At 38.3% G+C, this 20,321-nt stretch overlaps 1 protein-coding gene across 8 annotated transcripts in view; it reads right to left on the reverse strand.

Annotated features, from left to right (window-relative positions):
• GRIK1 (glutamate ionotropic receptor kainate type subunit 1) overlaps positions 1–20,321 on the reverse strand; it is a 369,629-nt gene that overhangs the window by 135,445 nt on the left and 213,863 nt on the right. For 5 of the 8 annotated variants that reach the window (XM_047099649.1, XM_047099646.1, XM_047099647.1 and 2 more), the window contains exons 2-3: positions 5,328–5,495; positions 1,739–1,996 (exon numbers count right to left, since the gene is read on the reverse strand). The exons of 1 other annotated variant lie outside the window; for it this stretch is intronic. In XM_047099649.1, the coding sequence (XP_046955605.1) occupies positions 1,739–1,996; positions 5,328–5,495 (426 nt within the window). The remainder of the gene's footprint in view (positions 1–1,738; positions 1,997–5,327; positions 5,496–20,321) is intronic. 2 more of the 8 variants (XM_047099651.1, XM_047099650.1) reach the window with 1 other exon arrangement.

The raw sequence follows: 20,321 nt of genomic DNA on the forward strand, positions 1-20,321 counted from the left end.
ATCAGGGGAATTCAAGTCCAAACCACAATGAGACATTACCTTAAACCAGTTAGAATTGCTAGTATCAAAAACATAAACAAATAATAAATGCTGGTGAGAATGAGCAAAAGAAGGAACCCTCATACACTGTTGGTGGGAATATAAATGGTGCAGCCACCATGGAAAACAGTATGAAGGTTCCTCAGAAAATTAAAAGTAGAAATGTATGAGCTAACAATTCCACTCCTGAGTATTTACACAAAGCAGATGAAAATGATAATTCAAACAATATATGTACTCTTCTGTTTATCACAGCCTTATTTAAAATAGCTAAGATATGGAAACACCCCAAGTATTTATTAATAGATGAATGGGATAAAGATGATGTGTATGTGTATATATAATGGAATATTACACAACCATAAAAAGAACAGGATTTGTGACAACACAGATGGACCTAGAGGGTATTATGCTAAGTGAAATAAGTCAGACAGAACATACAAATACCATATGATTTCACTCATATGTGGAATCTAAAAAACAAAACAAATGAACAAACGAGCAAACCAAAAAAGCAGACAGATCCATAAATACAGAGAACAATCTGCTGGCTGCCAGAGGGGAGGTGAGTGAGTAGGGAGATGGGCACAATGGGTGAAGGGTACTGGGAGGTACAGACTTGTCACAGGAGTAAGTCACAGGAATAAAAACGCGGCATAAGGACTATAGTCAATGGCACTGTAGTAGTGTTGTATGGTGACAGATGGTACCTACTTGTGGTACCTACTTGTGGCTCACCTACTTGTGGTGAGCACAGCATAAGGTATAAACCTGTCGAATCACTATGTTGCACACCTGAAACCAATGTAACACTGTGTGTCAACTATACTTCAATAAAAAAAGAAAAAAAAAAGATTCAGAGGAAGTTGGGGGTAAGGAATGATGGACTCTTCATCCTAGCTGATGTGAGGTACAGGGAGTGCAGGGAAGACGGTGCTGGGGTTAATGGAGATGAAAGGGACGAGATGGTGAACATCTTTAAACTAGAAAGACTTGACAAAGGAGAGTCACCAGCAGAATTTAACTGAATAAAAGGGATCCTCAGTCCCTTTGAAATGTGACAAGAAGACAGAGGGGAAAGGTGCCGGCCAAAGAAACTTGAAATGAAGGCAGATCAGAGGACGTGTCTAGTGAGATGGGGGCTCCAAGCATCACATTTCTGTTCTGATCCTAAAATAAACAGGTGGAACAATGCAAGCTTTATTAAGGGTTTGTTACTGGGGGTTCTCAGTCCCTTTCCCATGAAATGGGCAACTGTACTGAGTTAGCCTCTAACTGGATTCCTCGTTAACCTCCTTTAGAAACGTTTCTAACATGTAACATGTACACAGTTACTTACAAGTTGAAAGCATACTTCGTAGTAATTTTCCAACTTTCTCTGCATTATTTAAGGAAGGGAGTCGTGGTCACAGTCTTAAGAGAGTTGGGAGAAATGAAATCACATCTTTAATATCAATAAGGTGATATTTCTTTTAAAACATCCCCCTAAATATGATGATGGAAGGATCATCAGAAAGGATCCACAGGAATTAGATAGACATGGAGACGTATGGCATTCTCAAATTAGAATACTCCATTCACCTCATAAAAAAGAGCATTTTCACGTACTCCACCTGATGAGTTAATGCCTCTAGAACACTCCGACTCCCTTTGTTCAGACCAGACATGGCCAGGTGAGGTTCCTGTGCGAGTCCCCTACCTGTGCTGTCTTCATACACCACTGTCACTGTCTTCCAGTTGTAGTAGAGGACCAGATCCAGGACCGCCCTGCTGATAGCTGCATAATCTGGGTACAGGTTGATGTAAAACAAGTCTTTGTTGTCCACCGATGGGTGTTTCCAGCGGGTCTGTATGTGTGGAACTTCGAGAGCATTGCAAATTGACTGCACAGCGCTGACAGAGGAACTGTGGGAGGGGCCAAAGAGAGCAGCCACACCAAGAGCCAGCTGGTCGCAGGCTAGTGGCCACAGATGAGGAGGGGTTGAGAGGGAGGGCAGGGAAGGGGGGAGAGAGAGAGAGGGCTGTGAATTCCATCTTTCCTTCCATGATCCCTCTTTTTATTTTCATTACTGGAAATTCTCCACTCTCCATCTGTATGTTGAGAAATTATGCTTCATCCAACTTCCAATATCCCTGAGATGCTAAAATATTGAGATATTTGAATGTGGAACTGATTAGCAACACATCACAGGGCCAACTCTGTGCAATCAAAAATAAGTGGCTGTTCTCACACCATTACTTCTAAATCCCTTGCCTGGCATGGCGTAACCCACGGGGGCTCAGAGCTGCTCTACAAGCTACTGGCCAAGGGAATGTCACGTGAATGAAGTATTGTCCTATGGCAGGGTGACAAGGAGGATATTAATGTGGTGAGAGAATTCAGAAGATTCTCCGGGTGGCTGCAAAGCACTTCAGTTGCCATCTTCCCAAAACTCAGAAAGGGATTCCAGGCTATTGAAAAACTGCTAAGGAATAGTAAGTGATATTGATACCTACTTAATTATAGAATATTAACATAACATAGCTTAAAGGGATCTCAGAAGCCACGTGGTCCAACCCACTAATACCATAGACCATGAAGTGAGTCAGGGCCACCAGGTAAGGGCAGAACTCTACCAGAGGCCAGGGGCCAAGCTCAAGGACAGGCCTCTCCCTGCTTCAGCATCAGCCTAACGAAATCAAGTCAGTATAAAATTTAATCTATAACATTTATTTGGTTTTCTCTTTCTAAGATTTTATATACTCATTGAGAGAATTTAGAGTATTTTAAAGCATAAGGGAGGAAAAAAAAGACCCTATAATTCCATCATCTCGGAATAATACCTCTTCATATTTTGGCATTCCAAATTATAAAAAATTGAATCTATGCAGACATAGGTTGATACGTTGCTTTCTTTAACACTGAACTTAACACTGAAAACAGACCCTTTCCCCCAAGTCATTACAGAGTCTTCGAAAGTATATTTTTTTGTGCCTGTAGAATAGCCGATTCCATGGCTATGTCCTCATTTATTTTACTGTTCTGATGATATTGAACCTTTAAGCTGATCCTAACGTTTGTTATTATAACTAATATTATAGTATTTAGTGGTTATATTTTTCTCTGAAGTTTACATTACTTTTTTAGAGTAGATTCTCAGCTATAATTAAATTACTTGATACATATTAGGCAAATTCCCTTCCAGAAAGATTGGGACCAATTATCCTCTACAACCATGCAAAATAGGGTCTACTCACTTCATGCCGATATAAATTTATGCTGGCATTATATAGAAGTTTATAGTATCTCATTATTTTAATGCTAATTTTAAAAAGTTTGGAACTCCCAAGAGATAATAATTAAATATTTGAATTAAGTAATAACAAAATTTTTAAATGAAACTGTGTTAACTTTTATAGTAATGTTGTTCTACAAATAAAAATAAGTAGAAAAATTATATGGCTTTGTCAAAATGATCTGACTGGATCTAGAGAGAAAAAAATAATAAAATTTTGAAAACCATATTTCAAATATCTACGGTACTGCAAATGTTTACAGTCATTCACAAGGAAAAACTTTCTCATGTTGTGCTCTTTGGCACTGAATTACTACATGAGATATGAAGACATATAATTTTCTGCATTAAGTGCCGTAAGTGTAAATTGCCATTGTCTACAGAAGCTCATTTCCTGGATATGTTTTCATTGGTAACAAAATGAGAGCATGAGAATGTGTGAACTGTTGTTTTGTCTAACATGGGCGATGGATTGAGATGCCTGCTAATATTTAGCTCTGGGATGCTAATATGACTTGACAGAAAATCAATTTTTTGAATTCTGTTTGCCAGCAAATTACCAGTTTTAAGAAGCTTTGGGGGTGTTTAATTTACAAGTATGACAGGTACTTGAGACCACAGAAAAGCTTTCAGTTTTATGTGGGTTGAAGTATCATTGTTAAATGTGTTTGCCTGTCTAAGGTATTTGCTCAGCAATGTTTGTGTGTGCATGTGTGATAGAGAGGCAAGACAGAGACAGAGAGACACAGACAGAGATAAAGACAGAGATCAAAAGACAGAGACAGACAGAGAGAGGCAGAGGAGGAGAGAGATCAAACCCATAGAAATAATTTATGTGAAGATGACTTTGAAGAGCTGTATAAATAGAATTTTATTATTTGTTCATAGGTAACGCTGACCTATGTAGTATCTGCAATTCCATCCATCTTTAAAAAGAAAATGTTCTTATACTAAGGTCATGCCATAGATCAGAAGAAGAATCATTATACTGTTTGCTTTTCATCTGTGCTGCTAGGAAAACACTTTACCTTTTGTTTGTAAAGAGCACTAGGAATCCTGCAGAAGAGTGTGTAAGGTGTACACATCTCATGATGCTGAGTTAATTTTATGTGGAACAACCAATATTAGTTCCTTGGAAATCGGCATAACCGTGGTGTTCATTGCATTCCATTTATTTGTGTGTTTTTAACTGGCAAAACATTCCTCTATGAGGGAAAGAGCCTTTTCTCCTATGGGGGTTGCTGAGTGGCCTTGGTGTCCACAATAACACCTGCATGGAGTCTCAACAGCTCCCTGGTTAGAGGCCAAGTTGAGAGTGTATTGAATGTGACTGTACTTTGGAGTAGTCTCAGGAGTGTTTGGGGGACATCTAAACAAGCTCCACAATCCCAACGGCTCTTTCCAGGACAGAAACCTTGCAGCCTATGTATAAAGTAGATTACTTTTTAGGACCTTGCCTTCTTGGAAGAAAAAGAGAATCAGGAAAAAAAAATGCAAAGATTGTCTCCTAGGTTTAATTTTTATATTTTTATGACTTTGTGAAAAGGACTTTAAAAAAAAAAAAGTTGAGAAAATCCTAGGTAAACCCAGTAGTTTACAACCTGTTAAAATTCAGGGTGTGAGTTATGTGCGTTGTGGACATTTCCACATGCTAGGTGGATATGACCTTCCACGAAGTTTTATTTGACTGCACTGTACAATTTCATGGTGGTATCTCAGCCTCAGGAAGGAAAAACAGATCAAGCTTGACATTTTCCATTCACAGCTGAACCAGTTAATCATAGAGTAGAGGGCACTGAAGGGTGAGCTAATCGGAATGGCCCAGAAAACAGAGCTAGGCAACATCCATTAGGATCCTTCAGATTGTACTGGACAGTGACATCAAGGACCGAGATTTCCTGCAACCCATTTACACAAAGATGTCCACTCTGACAAAGGACAGGTAGCAAAAACGGTGACTTGTGGAGCAGACACATCACCCAAAAAAGCTTCGAAAAATGGGAAAATAGTTACCTCTCCGCGAGGCTTCAAAACTATCAAAAAGATTAATTCTCTGGATGTCATAGGTTAACGTGGTGTTAGGCATCAGGGTTCGATTTCTGTTAATGCTGGTGACTGCGAACTTGAATGCTAATTCTTCAACATTAACAGGTTCGTTTTCCACAGTTTCAAAAATCCCTCCTGCAGAAGCAAAAGAGATGCATGAGAAGCATTAGTCACATCATTCCTGTGTATTTTTTAAGAAGAATATAAATGATTCAGACAAAATAAATGTGGTAATGGTCAGAACAGATCCCAAAACCAGTGTTAAAAGTTTATCAGCATGTGTCACATGCACAGAAATAGGTCTTCATATGTATGCCTCGGTTTTCAAATCCAAAGTTGGACTATATATTACCTCTCAGATGACCAACATATTCCAAATATTTAATACCACGTCAAGCATAACTGACAACATGGTGGAGAGTGATTTTCCACAGTTTGGACATGAATCACACCGTGGTTGACCTAAACATAATTTGAGCTGTATCTGGTAAGGACCATCCCTCTTCAGAATGAAGCTCTTTTGATTCAAAAGCAGACCTTTTAGACTCTAGATAGATCATTCAGAGAGTTGAGTGGGGTCAAAACGAGACATACATACACTTAAAATTTTCAAAGTAAAAGCACTTCTTCTTCTCTTATCACTCAAAATTCTGAGGTCATATTCTAGCACTTTCCAAAGTGCACAGGCAGATTAAAAGAACTGTTGTTTGTTTTGTTTTGAGAAACTGTTTGGTCTGCCCCAAAGCAAGCCTACATCCCATCTCTAGAGAAATATGCTTCTCCCCTAACAGAGAATATGCACCAAATCTTTGATATCTCAAACATGAGGATCTTCTCACAGGTGGCAATATGAAATATCAGTGGTTAAAGCCTCGTGGGAGAACTCATCTCTGACTTTGCTTGACATGGTGATATTAGTAGATGTAATTGGAGTATTTTTAACTGTACATTCTTAATTTTTTTAATAGACACAAGACACACAGTAGAGTCTCTCTTAACTGACCTCTACTTAACTTATTCCTTGATTGACCAATACTCCTAATTTCCCTTGAATAAAGCATTAACTGGATTCCATGGAATGCTGAATACTTATAACTAGGTCTAACCATTGAGGGACCTCTTACTGAGGGTAAGTTGTAGGTTTTTTCCAAACTTGGTTATGCCAGATTGATTTGCAAACACTTCAAGTTCTCTCTACACTCAAAAGAAAGAAAGAAAGAAAGAAAGAAAGAAAGAAAGAAAGAAAGAAAGAAAAAAAGAAAGAAAGAAAGAAAGAAAGAAAGAAAAAGGAAGGAAGGAAGGAAGGAAGGAAGGAAGGAAGGAAGGAAGGAAATATGGGAAAGAAAGAAGATAAGGAAAAGGAAAGGAAAGGAAAAGAAGGGAAAGGAAAGGAAAGGAAGAAAAGAAAAAAAGAAAAGAAAAGGCAAAGGAAAAGGAAAGGAAAAGAAAGAAAAATCTAAAGTTGAAAATCTCAAATAACCATCACAAGCAACTGTATGATTTACATGTATCCTTATAAAAAGAACTCTAATTGGCAAACTGTAATTAAAAAAAAAATACTCTGATTTTATTTCGGAAAAACTGTAAACAAATACACATCTATAATATTTATTATTATAAATACTATAAATTATTATAACTTATTAATTATAAATTAATTATTATTTTGCAATTTCCTGCCCACTTGATTTTCTGTATTAAATAACAAATTACAATGTCAGGTTGCAAAAGAAGGTTCATACGAAATTACTTTGGCTTCCTTTGACAATGCCTCTGGGTTTTAGACTGATGATAGGAGATATTCTTGTAGAGATCATTTCCCTGTTCTCTGAGAAACCAAAGTTGAGCACTGTGTGACCATGGTATGAGATCATGTTAACCTTTACCTACAGATTCTTACTGGACACTTATTCTGAAGTCAATGTTAGGAAAAATTTTGCTCTTAAGTGACCTTATCTATGTATTTATTTTTCTTCTCTCAGACAATGCTGAGGCAGGTGGGCAAGCTTTTAGTTCTCTCAGACTGCTAAGTGGATTCTCCATAGTGCAATGGTAAGCTCGGATAATAGAAGAAGACAGATATGAAGCTGACCCACAATCAGAATGACCCAGACTTAAAATTAAGTTCAGAAACTGTGTGGTGTTAGGGCTTCCACAGTAATTATTAGCATTTTTTTTTTAATTTGTCTATCTCTTCAAGCACATGGTGAAAGAGAAAATGCATCTTATACAGAATCACCATTCTTATGGAGATGAAAGTAACTTAAAATGTTCAGCCTATAACTATTTGGGAGAAAGATCAGTCATTGGCTCAAATGTAAGCATCACTTATTTGCATAAGCAGGCTGGTAGGAGGGACTACATACCAGAATGGGAATCAGAAATTCTGAATTTTGGACCTTGGTCCACCCACTTCTTTTTTGAGAAAAGAATCTTAAATATTGGGAAGAAAGTTACCATGAAATAGCTCCTTGGTAATATTTCATTTAAGCCTTATAACATTCCATATATTAGGTAGCATTTCTGTTTTTATATATGAAAAAGTGAACTACGAGATCACACACTTTGCCTAGCTTATTCAAGTTCTGTAAGCCTTTTCTGTGACAAACTCAGGTGTTGGATTCTCCAATCTATGCACACATAGGGCAACGTAATAGAGAATATATATATTCTCTATATAGAACTATATATAATTGATTTATATACATTATAATACGTAGTGTTATACATATGTATTCTCACTTTGTCAATTTATTTCTGATGTCCTTCATCTCCAAGTGTGGTTTAATAATGCTTCTTTTCTCACCTTAGAGGATTTCTCTGTGTACGGAATGTTATAACGCATGGATGGTGCCCTGAAAACTCAATCATTCCCCAGAAATAAGTTAGTATTATTACATGTGGATAAAGAGGAATTAGAAATTGTTGTAAAACTGCCTACTCACCTCAAAATTGTTCCTTTGGTATATAGTTGTCTTTTACATAAAGCTGAATGTCCCTGAGTTTAAGATAATGACAAGTGTTTTTATTATGTGCTTATGTGGTGAGTAGGTGAACTCTGTTTTGTCATTTTGGGGGCAATTCTCTTTCATTCTGGCACCAAACAAGCGTTACAAATGTCATTAGCTCAACATCCCACCACACTCTCCTTTTTCCCTTAGGAAGGGCTGCTGCTGAATACCAAAACCCTGCAGTGAAGTGAGGCATATAGAGGGCTGAGGAAGTACCAGGAAAGTGCAATCTGATAGAGACAGGACAGTCATTGATGGGCACTATTCCAGTTCCTCCTAAGGAAGCAGACTTTTAAGCATTCACCATTTCCTCATAGTTTCAGATTTGACAAAACTGAACCTCAGAGTCTTTGATAGAGGGACACACACCAAGGGACTCATGCATGATTTAAAAAAAAAATAGTGTTTATTTATTTTTCGAGAGAGTGATTGACAGAATGTGAGCAGGGGAAGAGCAGAGAGAGAGAGGAAGACACAGAATTTGAAGCAGGCTCCAGGCTCTGAGCTGTCAGCACAGAGCCTGACGCGGGGCTCAAACCCACAAACCGTGAGATCATGACCTGAGCCGAAGTCGGACGCTCAACCGACTGAGCCACCCAGGCGCCCCATGGTTATTTTTTTAATTTGTGGGTGTGGGGTTGTCAATGAGATATTTCAGGTCTTTGGGGCTCTGTATGTAGTCAGTTTCTGGCCTCAGTCATCTGTACGCTTGGATCTCCTGGTTTCAACGGGAGGAACTCCTACCTGGGTCTTTCCTCTGTTCCTCTTCCTTCTCTGTTCTTCCCCTCCCTTTGGCCCTCCCCCTTGCCCTTTTCTGTCAAGGTCAGTCTCTCTCTCTCTCTCTCTCTCTCTCTCTCTCTCTCTCTCTCTCTCTCAGTTTCTCTGTTTCACCCATCCATGTGAAGACAGAAGAGAAGGCAGCTGTCTACAAGCCAGGAAACATGTCCTCAAAGACACCAGCTCTGTTGATGTCTTGACTTACACTTCCCAGACTCCAGAACTATGAGAAATAAGTTTTTGTTGTTTAAGCCACCAAGTCTGTGATATTGTCATGGCAACCCAAGCTAAGATATACATCTTCATTTTTTACCCCAAGGGCTTTGAAATCGAAACTGGACAATTATAGTGGAAATCACATCTGTGGATGTAAAATTATCTTCCAATAGGGTTCTAAATTTGGTACAGTGGTTTAAGGTAAGCAGAGAAAAACTCACTTGAAATCTCAATACGGATTTAGGCAGCAGAGTTCCATCACCACGGGTGTGTTTCTGCCTCTGTTGGGTAGATTCCTGCATCAACAAGTCCAGGCTAAGACAGATGGTTTTGTTTTGTGACCAAATGGACACAGATGGAAACCAGAGTTGACTACATCCTGCACAGATAACAGGTTGCCTTTAAGAAGGCCAAGTAAGAGCTTGTGGTTTGTGCCATGTAATTCTGTCTAGACTTCCAAGAGAATTGGTTTTAATCACAAACTCACCGATTGTTGGGTCAAAAAACATGATCATTTTAGGCAAGAGGCAGTACTTAGTCAAGGCTAAGACTGACTGCTGTCCTGTTTGCAATGATACCTAAGGTAAACAATGGTTTCCACATTTTTCCTAGCCTCTATCCCATTTGTGCAGAATCATAATGTTATGGGACGGAGTCCAGAAATTGTCTGTATTTGAAAAAGACCCAGCTTGGCTCTAGGTCCCATTGCTTGCTTGATTGATTGATTGATTTTTTTAGGTTCCAGGGATACTTAATAATCTGCTTCCTAATGTTCCTTCAAATCACCACCTTCATCCAAAGACCCTTCCCTCTAACTCTATGCCTACAACATTGTAATTCAGTTAATGAGCATTTGTTTGGTACTACTCTGGAGTGTGTATGTTTTTTTCCAGGTGAGAGCTGTGTTTAGCCCTGACAAAAAAACTGGGTGGTCACTAGCTTTCCACGAAGCAGGGAGTTAATACAGTTAAAGTCAGTGTGGATATAACATGGTAGAAAAGGAGGCCCCTTTTACAGGCATCTTAAACAAAAGCAGTTCTACCCTTGTCTATTGTTTCCACACCTGCTCCCTCTAAGTAGAGCCTATGCTGGATGATGAGTAGGCAGTATGAGATTTGCCCCTTCTTCCCAAAAGGAATTTAAGAAAAGCAAAGCTACATTGTGCTAGGGAATTCATCTTGCTTGATGATGAAAAGAAAAGAAAAGAAAAAACCCCATTGAAATAATAACATTGAATCTCATTCCCATAAAAGGAATATATTGTTCTGACTTGACTTACCCTGTAATGGTGAATGTATTCCAATAATACATGTACAGTAATACCGTTCAGAAATGTAATAAAATTACATCCTCACATATATTTAAGTTCTTTTTTTCGACTTCAACTGATTGTATATGCCATGTCTATGACTCTACTGAAGAACTCATTTTTTTCATTTACTGATTCATTCACTATTTAATTATTTATTTATAAAATGCTTAGCTTCCTATGAGTCAGACACTGTACTTGGCACTGGGGATACCGCAGTAAAAAAAAAAAAAACAAAAAAAAAGAAATCTGACTTTTGGAGCTTACATGCCAGAAGGGGAGCTGATCATGAATGGGAAGAAAGGCATTGACATGTTAGGGCAGGAGGCCAGGAAAGATCTCACAAAGAGGACCACTTCTAAATAAGAACCTAAGACATTGGAAGAAGAGCATTCCAGTCAGAGGGAACAAAATATTCTAAGGTAGGAGCTGCCTGGTGTTAATTTTGAGGAGCAGTGAGGATGAAAGACGGTGAGCTGGGTTGGGTCTGGACTGATAGAAGATGAGCAGAGGGCAGCGACAGGGGTGGATTAGAGCCAATCATAAAGGGTTTATGGGCCGTAATAGGACCTGGATTTTATTCTGAGTGAGATGGGAAGCTACTGGAGAGTTTTGAGTAGACAAATGACATATTTCAAGAGGATCTTCCTATTTGCCGTTGTGATTTATAATAAGACATATATATTGGTCTTCATCCCCCTTTTTGGTGCAGAGCTCCTAAAACCATTGGAATTTCCTAAGTGATAAGAGCAATGAAGTTGTCTTTTGTCATGCTGATAAAGTGATTTGAGGGCTCCACCTAAGAATGGGGGCTGATTGCCCAGAGAACCAACCCTATGATTAGAGGGTTGGGACTTTTAGTTCCACCCCCTGACCTCCAGGGAGGGGAGAGGACCTAGAGGTGGAACCAACTGCCAATGGCCAAGAAGTCCATCAATCATGCTTATGTAATGAAGCCTCCATAAAAGCTCAGAGGGATGGGGTTCATAGAGATTCCTGGGTGGTGAAAACATCCATGCCCTGAGAGGGTGATACGCCCCAACTCCATGGGAACAGAAGCTTCTGTGCTTGGTACCCTCCTAAACCTTGCCTTGTGTATCTCTTCATTAATATGCTTTAATAAACTGACAAATGCAAGTAAGTGTTTCCCTGAGTTCTGTGAGCTGCTCTAGCAAATAATCAAATCCAAGGAGGAGGAAATCATGGAAACCTCTGATTTGCAGCTGAGTTATTCAGCAATTGTGGGTAACTGGGGACCTACTAGCTTTTGGTTTCTGAAGTAGCAAGGCAATCTCATGGCACTCAGCCCTTATCCTGTGGAGTATGAAACTATGTCCAGGTAGGTAGTTTCAGAATTGAGATAAACTGTAGAACACCCAGCAGGTGTCACAGAGAATTGCTTGGTGTGGGAAAATCACCACCCATGTGGTGACCAGATGTCAGAAGTGTTGTGAGTACAGTAGTTGTGTGAGAGCAAAGGAGACACACAGGGCACAGGGTCCCTACAGCTCACCCTGTTTTCTGTACTATGAACAGACTGAAGGGAGGAGAGGGGCAAGAGAAAAAGCCGAGATCTGCTACTGAAGCCGCTACAATATCAGGTGACTAACCAGAGGCACTGGGGTAATGCAGGGGACTGATGATGATGGTTTGGTATAGATTAGCAGTTGTTGGGGTACGGCAAAAAGTGGCGAAATTCTAAATAAAAATTGAAGGTAGAGCTGGAAGGATTTGCTGACCAATTAGAAGTGAAAAGAGAGTCAAGAATGACATCTGGCTTTCGGCCTGAAATTGCCATTCACCAAGATGAAGAAAAGAGCAGGTGCCTGATTTGGAGCATGATTGCTGTGTGATTCTTGTTGCAAATCTGAGTGGAGATGTCAACTAGGAAGTCACCTATACTGATCTGGATTCCGTGGGAGAGACATGGTCTAGAGATAGAAATTTGGGAGTCATCACCAAAGTTTATGCTTAGGTGGTGTTTAAAGCCGTAAGACTGGGTTGACATCACCCAAGAGCAGGTGTAGATGGAGAGAGGCAGAGATTGGAATGATACAGTCAGAAACCAAGGAATTTCCTGGAGCCACCAGAAGCTGGAGGAGGCAAGGAATTGAATCTTTCCTGGAACCTGAAGAAGTTGGACCCTGTTAAAAACTTGATTTTGAACTTCTGGGCTCCAGAACTGTGAGAAAATGGATTTCTATGGTCTTAAACCACACAGTTTTCTTGTAATTTGTTACAGCAGCCATAGGAAACTAATAACAAAAAGAAACTTTCAGTAGTGGATGCTTTTAATTATTGTATTTTTCTCCTTCATAAAATGTTACTTTATTTAGTATATCAAATAGCAATCTTTAGCTCTCTAACTTGATTTTGCAAATAAAGCAAGTAACTGTACCATATAACGCATTGGGTTTCTTTGTTTGTTACACTTTCCTGTTTTATTCTTGATATGACAGGGCCGTGATGTTATTATGCATATTCTAATAAACCTTGCCTACCCCCTTAACTAGCTGTTGTGTGCCCATTGTGACAAACTGTGAGGTCATCCAGGAAAAAAGGGTGAAACTATTAGCTGGCAATCAAGAAATGGAAAGCTTCAGTAGTGTTGATTCCTGTTTTGCATTCCTGTGGAACGATAACCATTCCAGAAGCTATCAGCAGAAAACAAGATGGCAATTTGATCTATTCCTTTGCTGATAGCTACTCCTTAAATATACAGTATTATATTGCCTGTCTTTATTGCCATATCCATAATTCTATTTTATTACATCATAAGCAATTTACTATAGGTCTATATTTACTGCACCTTTAATTTCAAGCCTATACATTTAAATTCTAAGATTCCCTTAGATAATACTCTCTTTCCCACTCAGCTTACCTCTTCTTGTTTTACTTTTGGAGACCAATATAATCTTGGTAAAGATTTCATGCTAGGTGAATTTGGATGGGAAGCACATGTTCCTTGATCAAATGGAGAGTGAATGGATAAGGGGCACCTGAAATTTTACCTTTCATGAAGTCCTGATTAAGGACAAAGCTATGGGTAAGGACAAGGCCAGCCTCAATGGTCTCTGGCTCTTGCCCAAACCTTCTACAAGTATCTTCAGATTTTGGTGTCCTTTGAAGAGGGGGGATGGTGTTTGACATCCCCCCTAATACAACAACCACATCTAAACTCTCTTTGAGTCTCAAAGAGAGCTGCATGAATTCAGTAGGAATGACCTTTAAGGAGGAAGAGAATATGTCTTGGAGTAAGGAATTCCTGAGATGGTTCAGATGTTAGCGGTTATGGGAAAGGCCAGTTAATGGAAAAGCTATGGATAATGGGCTGTTTAGCACATGCTGCCAGTAATTTTTCTTAATAAATTTGAGTTGCACATTAAAAAAGAAAAGACAATACATCCAAAGCCAATGAAAGGTACTCTATTCTAGTGATATTCAATATTCAACTTGATTCAATTGATCCAACATTATTGGCCATCTATTAATAGCTATGATTATGCTGGCAGCAATGGAAGACACAAAGAGGGACACACTTGGTTTACACCATCAGCAGAATTCCCAGCCTCGTGGTGGTAGATTACAGAAAAGAACACTATGTACAGTAGTTAATTATTTCATAACAGAACAAGAAGCCCACTCTTTGTCCCTTCCAGTGTGGAGTCTTTCTTGATTTTTCCAGCCAGAGGTGAACTCTTCCCTCTCTTTTGATAACATACAATCCAGTACATATTTGGGGAATTCACTTTGGTGTAAAATCATAAGCTGAGAGTCTAACTGTTCTTTGAAGGTGGAGACAATGTTTATTGATCTCCGCCTTCTACCAGGACTAAATGTCTTGATTTGGACATAGTACATTGCCTTTCAAAATGACCATTCAGTTGAGTTGAGTCTCTTCTTTGTGACTTAACACCCTGCCTGATGAGGTAGTACGTTCTGCCAAGGGAGAGAAGCTTATGAGAGTGATGGAGAGGAAGGTGGCTGTGTGAGGTGGTAGAGAATGCCCCGACTTTCCTCTTTCTACCTTGTTAGCAGTGACTGCTCCCTGTCTCCCAACCATTACGGCACATGGTCCTCAAGCACTTTCAAGCTCTGACCCTTCCTTAAAGGCTCACCTGTCATAGGGCCACCAGCTCCTTAACACTTTAGCAGAATGGCTCATCTCCTATTCAACAGCAGATTTCAGGCAAGAATCAGGAATATTGCTGAAGGATTCATGCCAAATTTACTTTCGTGAAATTTTGTGATCACTCTACTCTCTGTTGAGAGCTTTTAGCATCTCATTTAAATGACACAGATTCATACCAAAAGGCTCAAATTTCATTTACTACTTGTTAAATGAATGGAATATGCCAATTTCATATCTTGTAGTTTTAAGGAAGCTGTGTTCTACACCTCATTACAATTGCCTAGTTTTCTTCTGCCCTATTTCTGCCATCTCTGAAGCTGAAATTTCTCCTTGCTGAAAACGAAATAAATATTGCTGTTAAAAATGACAACTGTTGTCTGAAGCCATAACAAATGGAAGTTCACAGCTCTGACAGAGCAGTATTTACCAATGTGTGTGCACAGAAGTTGCCCATGAAATGCTACAGGCAAAAGGAAGTTCAATGATCAGGTCCGCTTAGGAAAAATTGCTTAGCATCATTCCTTCTTGGAAATCCTCACTGCACAATAACATAGAAGGGTCTCTCAGAAGTCCTACAATAAAGAAACAATTTGACTCTGGTTGGCCCATGGTTTCTCATTCATTTGTTTATAGTCATGAAAAGTTGGACACTAGGTTCTTGATCAGAAATATTAACCCTCTGATTATGATGCTGCTTTTTGAAAAATTAGGATTAAATTTCTAATGTCAATTTTTACTCCTTTTTCATTAAAAAATAACCAAAGCATGAAGATGGTTTGCATTTTATGAAAAAGTCATCTTTTAATCAATCATCTCAAAGATATGTTTGGACAGAAGGCAAGTCCTTAACATTTAATGTAAATCTTTTAAATGCAAAGTCCTTTGCTACATTTTTTTCTTTCTTATTATTTTCTATTAGTTTTTTAACATCTATGCATATTTATTTGAAATATCAAAAAAATCCTTTCAATAAAATTTTTCATTTACTGATTTGAAAATTGTACAAAATGGTGAATGAGGTAACAGTACTGTTTTAGAATCTCAAAAAAATTAGAGTCTGATTTAAACATTCACATATTTACTACTACCCTGTTCCTTTATTTATTAATTTTTTTTTTTAATTTTTTTTTTCAACGTTTATTTATTTTTGGGACAGAGAGAGACAGAGCATGAACGGGGAAGGGGCAGAGAGAGAGGGAGACACAGAATCGGAAACAGGCTCCAGGCTCTGAGCCATCAGCCCAGAGCCTGACGCGGGGCTCGAACCCACGGACCGCGAGATCGTGACCTGGCTGAAGTCGGACGCTTAACCGACTGCGCCACCCAGGCGCCCCTACCCTGTTCCTTTAAAGAGTATCAAACTGAGGGGCACCTGAGTGGCTCAGTCGGTTAAGCGTCTGACTTCGACTCAGGTCATGATCTCACAGTTTGTGAGTTCGAGCCCCGCGTCGGGCTCTGTGCTGACAGCTCAGAGCCTGGAGCCTGCTTCGGATTCTGTGCCTCCCTGTCTCTCTGCCCCTCCCCCGCTCATGCTCTGTCTCTCTCTGTCTCAAAAATAAATAAACATTAAAAAAATTTAAAAACAAAGAGTATCCAATTGAAACTCTGTATCACTATTGTTAAAGTATGCTAGCCCAGAAGGTATTTGAGTTGAGCAAACCCTAGATTTGCTCATAATCACATTCTAAGATCCAACGCTATAAAATGAACAGAGTTTGCACTGACATAAATAATGAATAAGCTCTATGGAAATTACTTCTCAGAGAAAATCTTTTTGTGAAACACTTCAGTCTCAGATGAAGAGAGATAAACTTGACTATTACATGTACCCGGGAAAGCTAGACGTTGGTCAAAAATAAAATACAATTAATATTGCACCACAGAGGGATTTGTGTATCAAATACCACTGGTAGGAACTTTTGGAAACATGCACCACGTATTTTGAAAGTCGTAAAATCTGGAAATTCTCTCTGGAAATTCTCCTTGCTACTCATTTACATATATTTTTAAATATGCTGTACTCGGTGAACTCCCGTGATGGAGACCACTATCCAGTATTTGAGTAAACATTGTTTTCTTCTCTAAATAATTTTGTTTTAAAAACATGTAAGTTGTGTAAAAAGTTGAAAGAAAAACAACAAAATGCAATCACACCGGGGTGAAATAATTATTAACACTGGTTGATTTTCCCTCCATTTTATTCGTATAACTGAATTTTCTTTGAAGTAATTAAGGTGGTGCTATCTTATTATCTCCTGGCATTTTCACAAAGCATCTCCCCTTGAAAGCAAATCTTATTATTATTATTTTTTAATGTTTATTTAAGAGAGTGCAAGCAGGGGAGGGGCAGAAAGAGTGGGAGACAGAGAATTGGAAGCAGGCTCCACCCTTTCAGCACAAAGCCTGAGGCGGGTGTCAAACTCAGGAAATGGGAGATCATGACCTGAGCCGAAGCTTGACGCTCAACTGACTGAGCCACCCAGGTGCCCCCAGGAAGCCTTATTTTTCATGGTTGCCTAATATTTCAATGGATATAGCAGGTTTACCTAATCAACTTCACTTTTTTTTTTCTTTTGGTAAGTTGTTACTAATTCTTCACTGTTAAAAAAAATTTTTTTTAACGTTTTTATTTATTATTGAGAGAGAGACACAGAGCGTGAGCAGGGGAGGGGTAGAGAGAGGGGGAGACACAGAATCCAAAGCAGGCTCCAGGCTCTGAGCTGTTAGCACAGAGCCCGACGGGGGGCTTGAACTCACCAACCATGAGATCGTGACCCGAGCGGAAGTCAGCCGCTCAACTGACTGAGCCACCCAGGTGCCCCGCTAATTCTTCACTGTTATAAATCCTGTTATAATTGACATTTTGTGCTTTCCGTGATTCGGCCAGGAGAAAGAAAAACACCTTGAAATGTATTTATTAGGTCCTAAATTATAGACCATTTAAGCTTTTGTTAAATAATCCTAAACTGCATGCAGGAGGGAAGCTGACTTGTACAAGTATTTTGTATCTACTGTGTCCAAATGTCCACTTGAACTGCAACCTTGTGGAGATTCAGTATGGTTTTTAAGTTAGCTTGTAGCAGAAAGTATTTATTATTGCTTTAATATGCATGCCTTTGAATAGGGATGAATTTAATTTTTAAAACTTATTTACCACTTATTTGTATATCTGTAATTTTAAATTGCTTGTTCTCGTCCTGTGCCTTTTTTATATTTTGAGACAATAATTGTTTTTGTTATGGATGTAGGTTACTCTCTTACTCAAAAGGATTTAAGGCCTTTGACATTTTCACTGCAAATATTTCCCAGTTCATTATTCAGCTTTTAATGCTGATTAGATTCTTAGGCAGAGAAATGTTTAAAGTTTTATAATGTCAAATATATTGATTTTTTTCCCCCTTGAAACATGAAACACTTGTGGTCGTTGGATCTTTCCCTCTGGATGAATGAGAGGATTGCACCTCATCTGGGGTTTGGATGGGGCTGGGTGACTCGTTCTGTCCAGTGACTTGCGAGCAAAAGTTACAGATGTCACTTTGTAGACAGAGGGCTTAACTGCCATCAGGAGGACCTTCAGAGCTTTTTATCATTTCCCTCTGTCCCAGTGATTGGAATATTATAGGTAAAAATTGCTCCTTTGGCCTGGGATCCAGAGGGAGGGCATGAGGAGCAGAGCCAGAAACAAACTCACTATTTCCAGTGTAGCAAGAAAACACACAAGAGACTCTTAAATACAGAGAACAAACTGAGGGTGGGGGGTGGACATTGAGGAGGACACTTGTTGGGATGAGCACTGAGTGTTGTATGTAAGCCAATTTGACGTTTAAAAAAAAAACCCAGACATTTCACAGTAAACATGCAGGTTATTCTGGAAACAACAAAAAAAGCCTCTGTTTTGGGGGAAGTGATTTGTTACAGTCACTGAATCTGGCCTTGCGAGACTGTTGGAATATTTACGTTTAGAAGTTTCTACTCTATCCACCAAATTGATAAATATTCACATACATAATTACTCTTAGGATTTCAAAAAAGATATTTTACTTTCCGCAATTAGTTATTTAGTCCATTTGAAATTTATTCTGGCATGTGGTAGCAGGGGAAAAGCTAACATAATTATGCTACATATATATAATTACCCACTGATGTATATAATTACCTACGGGATGTGTTACACTGTCTTCATCACATACTGAGTTAGTACATGATTTAGGTTCCTGACTAATTCTGTCCTGTTGACCTTTCTGCCTATGCATATGCTAGCATTATATTGTGTTAATACTAGCTTTAACACTTGCTGGGAAATGGACACGTCTTCCTAAATTACTCTTCTTATATATAATTTTCTTGAAAATTTTTTGCCTATTTACTGATTGAAATTCTTTTAGGAATATCGTGAAATGCATAACTTGCTTTTTTTGAATTATAAAAAAATATCCCATCTTTCTAAGAGCATAGGGATACATTTATTAGTTTTATTTTATTTTAGTTTTCAGAAACAAATCACACATTAATGTATTTTCCTAGATATTGCAAGGGTTTTTATTTTTTGATAGTTGAGTTTTATCTTTTATACATATATTATTACTAATTTTGTTTTATTCCTGGACCTCATTGAGGAATTATTGATAGGCATAATTGTAATTGATTATATTTTTCTGTGTGTATCTCCATCAACTTGCCTTCCTGAGCTATAATTACTGAATCTTCTGTTTATTTGTTGAGTTTTCTCATAATGCGATCGTCTCCAAATATCCATTATCTCTTTTTTTGCTTATTGCATTGTCTAGGCTTGAATCAAAGGCATATGCTATTATATAATTATGTTAGTATTCTTATGAGCTCAAAAGTTCTTAAAACATGAGATTGAATATCAAGTATATTGATTTTTGTACTATTTGTCAGGATAAAACATGAAAAATATCTAGTGTAAGGAAGCAGTAACCCATCCCTCATGATAAATGCCAAGAATGTCCTCATTGCCTATTTTGAAAAATTAAAAACTAGCACTGGGGGGAATTTCATGGATCTCCCCTTATACCTAAATTGTACTTTATGTCATTTTAATTATTAAAAATTTATAAGTGTATCCATACTTCTTTATTTATTAAAGCATTTGGGTTTGCATATTTACATTTCCAGCCAGCTTCAGCTATATTTCACACATTTTACTAGATGTGTTTGCATTCTTGTTATTTTATAGATATTTTAAAAATAATGCATTATTTCCTCATTGACTTAACAGTCATCTTTAAATTTCAAAATTTGAAGTTTCTTTAAATATTCCTTTTTTCTAATATAAAAGCAAGCTGCTTAACTACATTACTTAAAGTTTAGGATATACAAAAAAGGAGAAAAAATAATAATTTAAAGTTCCACCACTCAGAGAGTTAATGATATCAAAATTTAGTTGTATTTTCTTTTGATGTTCTTTGCAGTATGTGCATCTGTAGTAGAATCATACTGCATACAAAATGTTGTATTTTTCTGCTTTTTGTCTCAATGATATTCTCTGTTAT

The sequence above is a fragment of the Lynx rufus genome, unplaced genomic scaffold, assembly GCF_022079265.1.
Source record: "Lynx rufus isolate CCGP_SWC_20201006 ecotype Redwood Valley unplaced genomic scaffold, mLynRuf1.p SCAF_5, whole genome shotgun sequence".
Taxonomy (NCBI): Eukaryota; Metazoa; Chordata; class Mammalia; order Carnivora; family Felidae; genus Lynx; species Lynx rufus.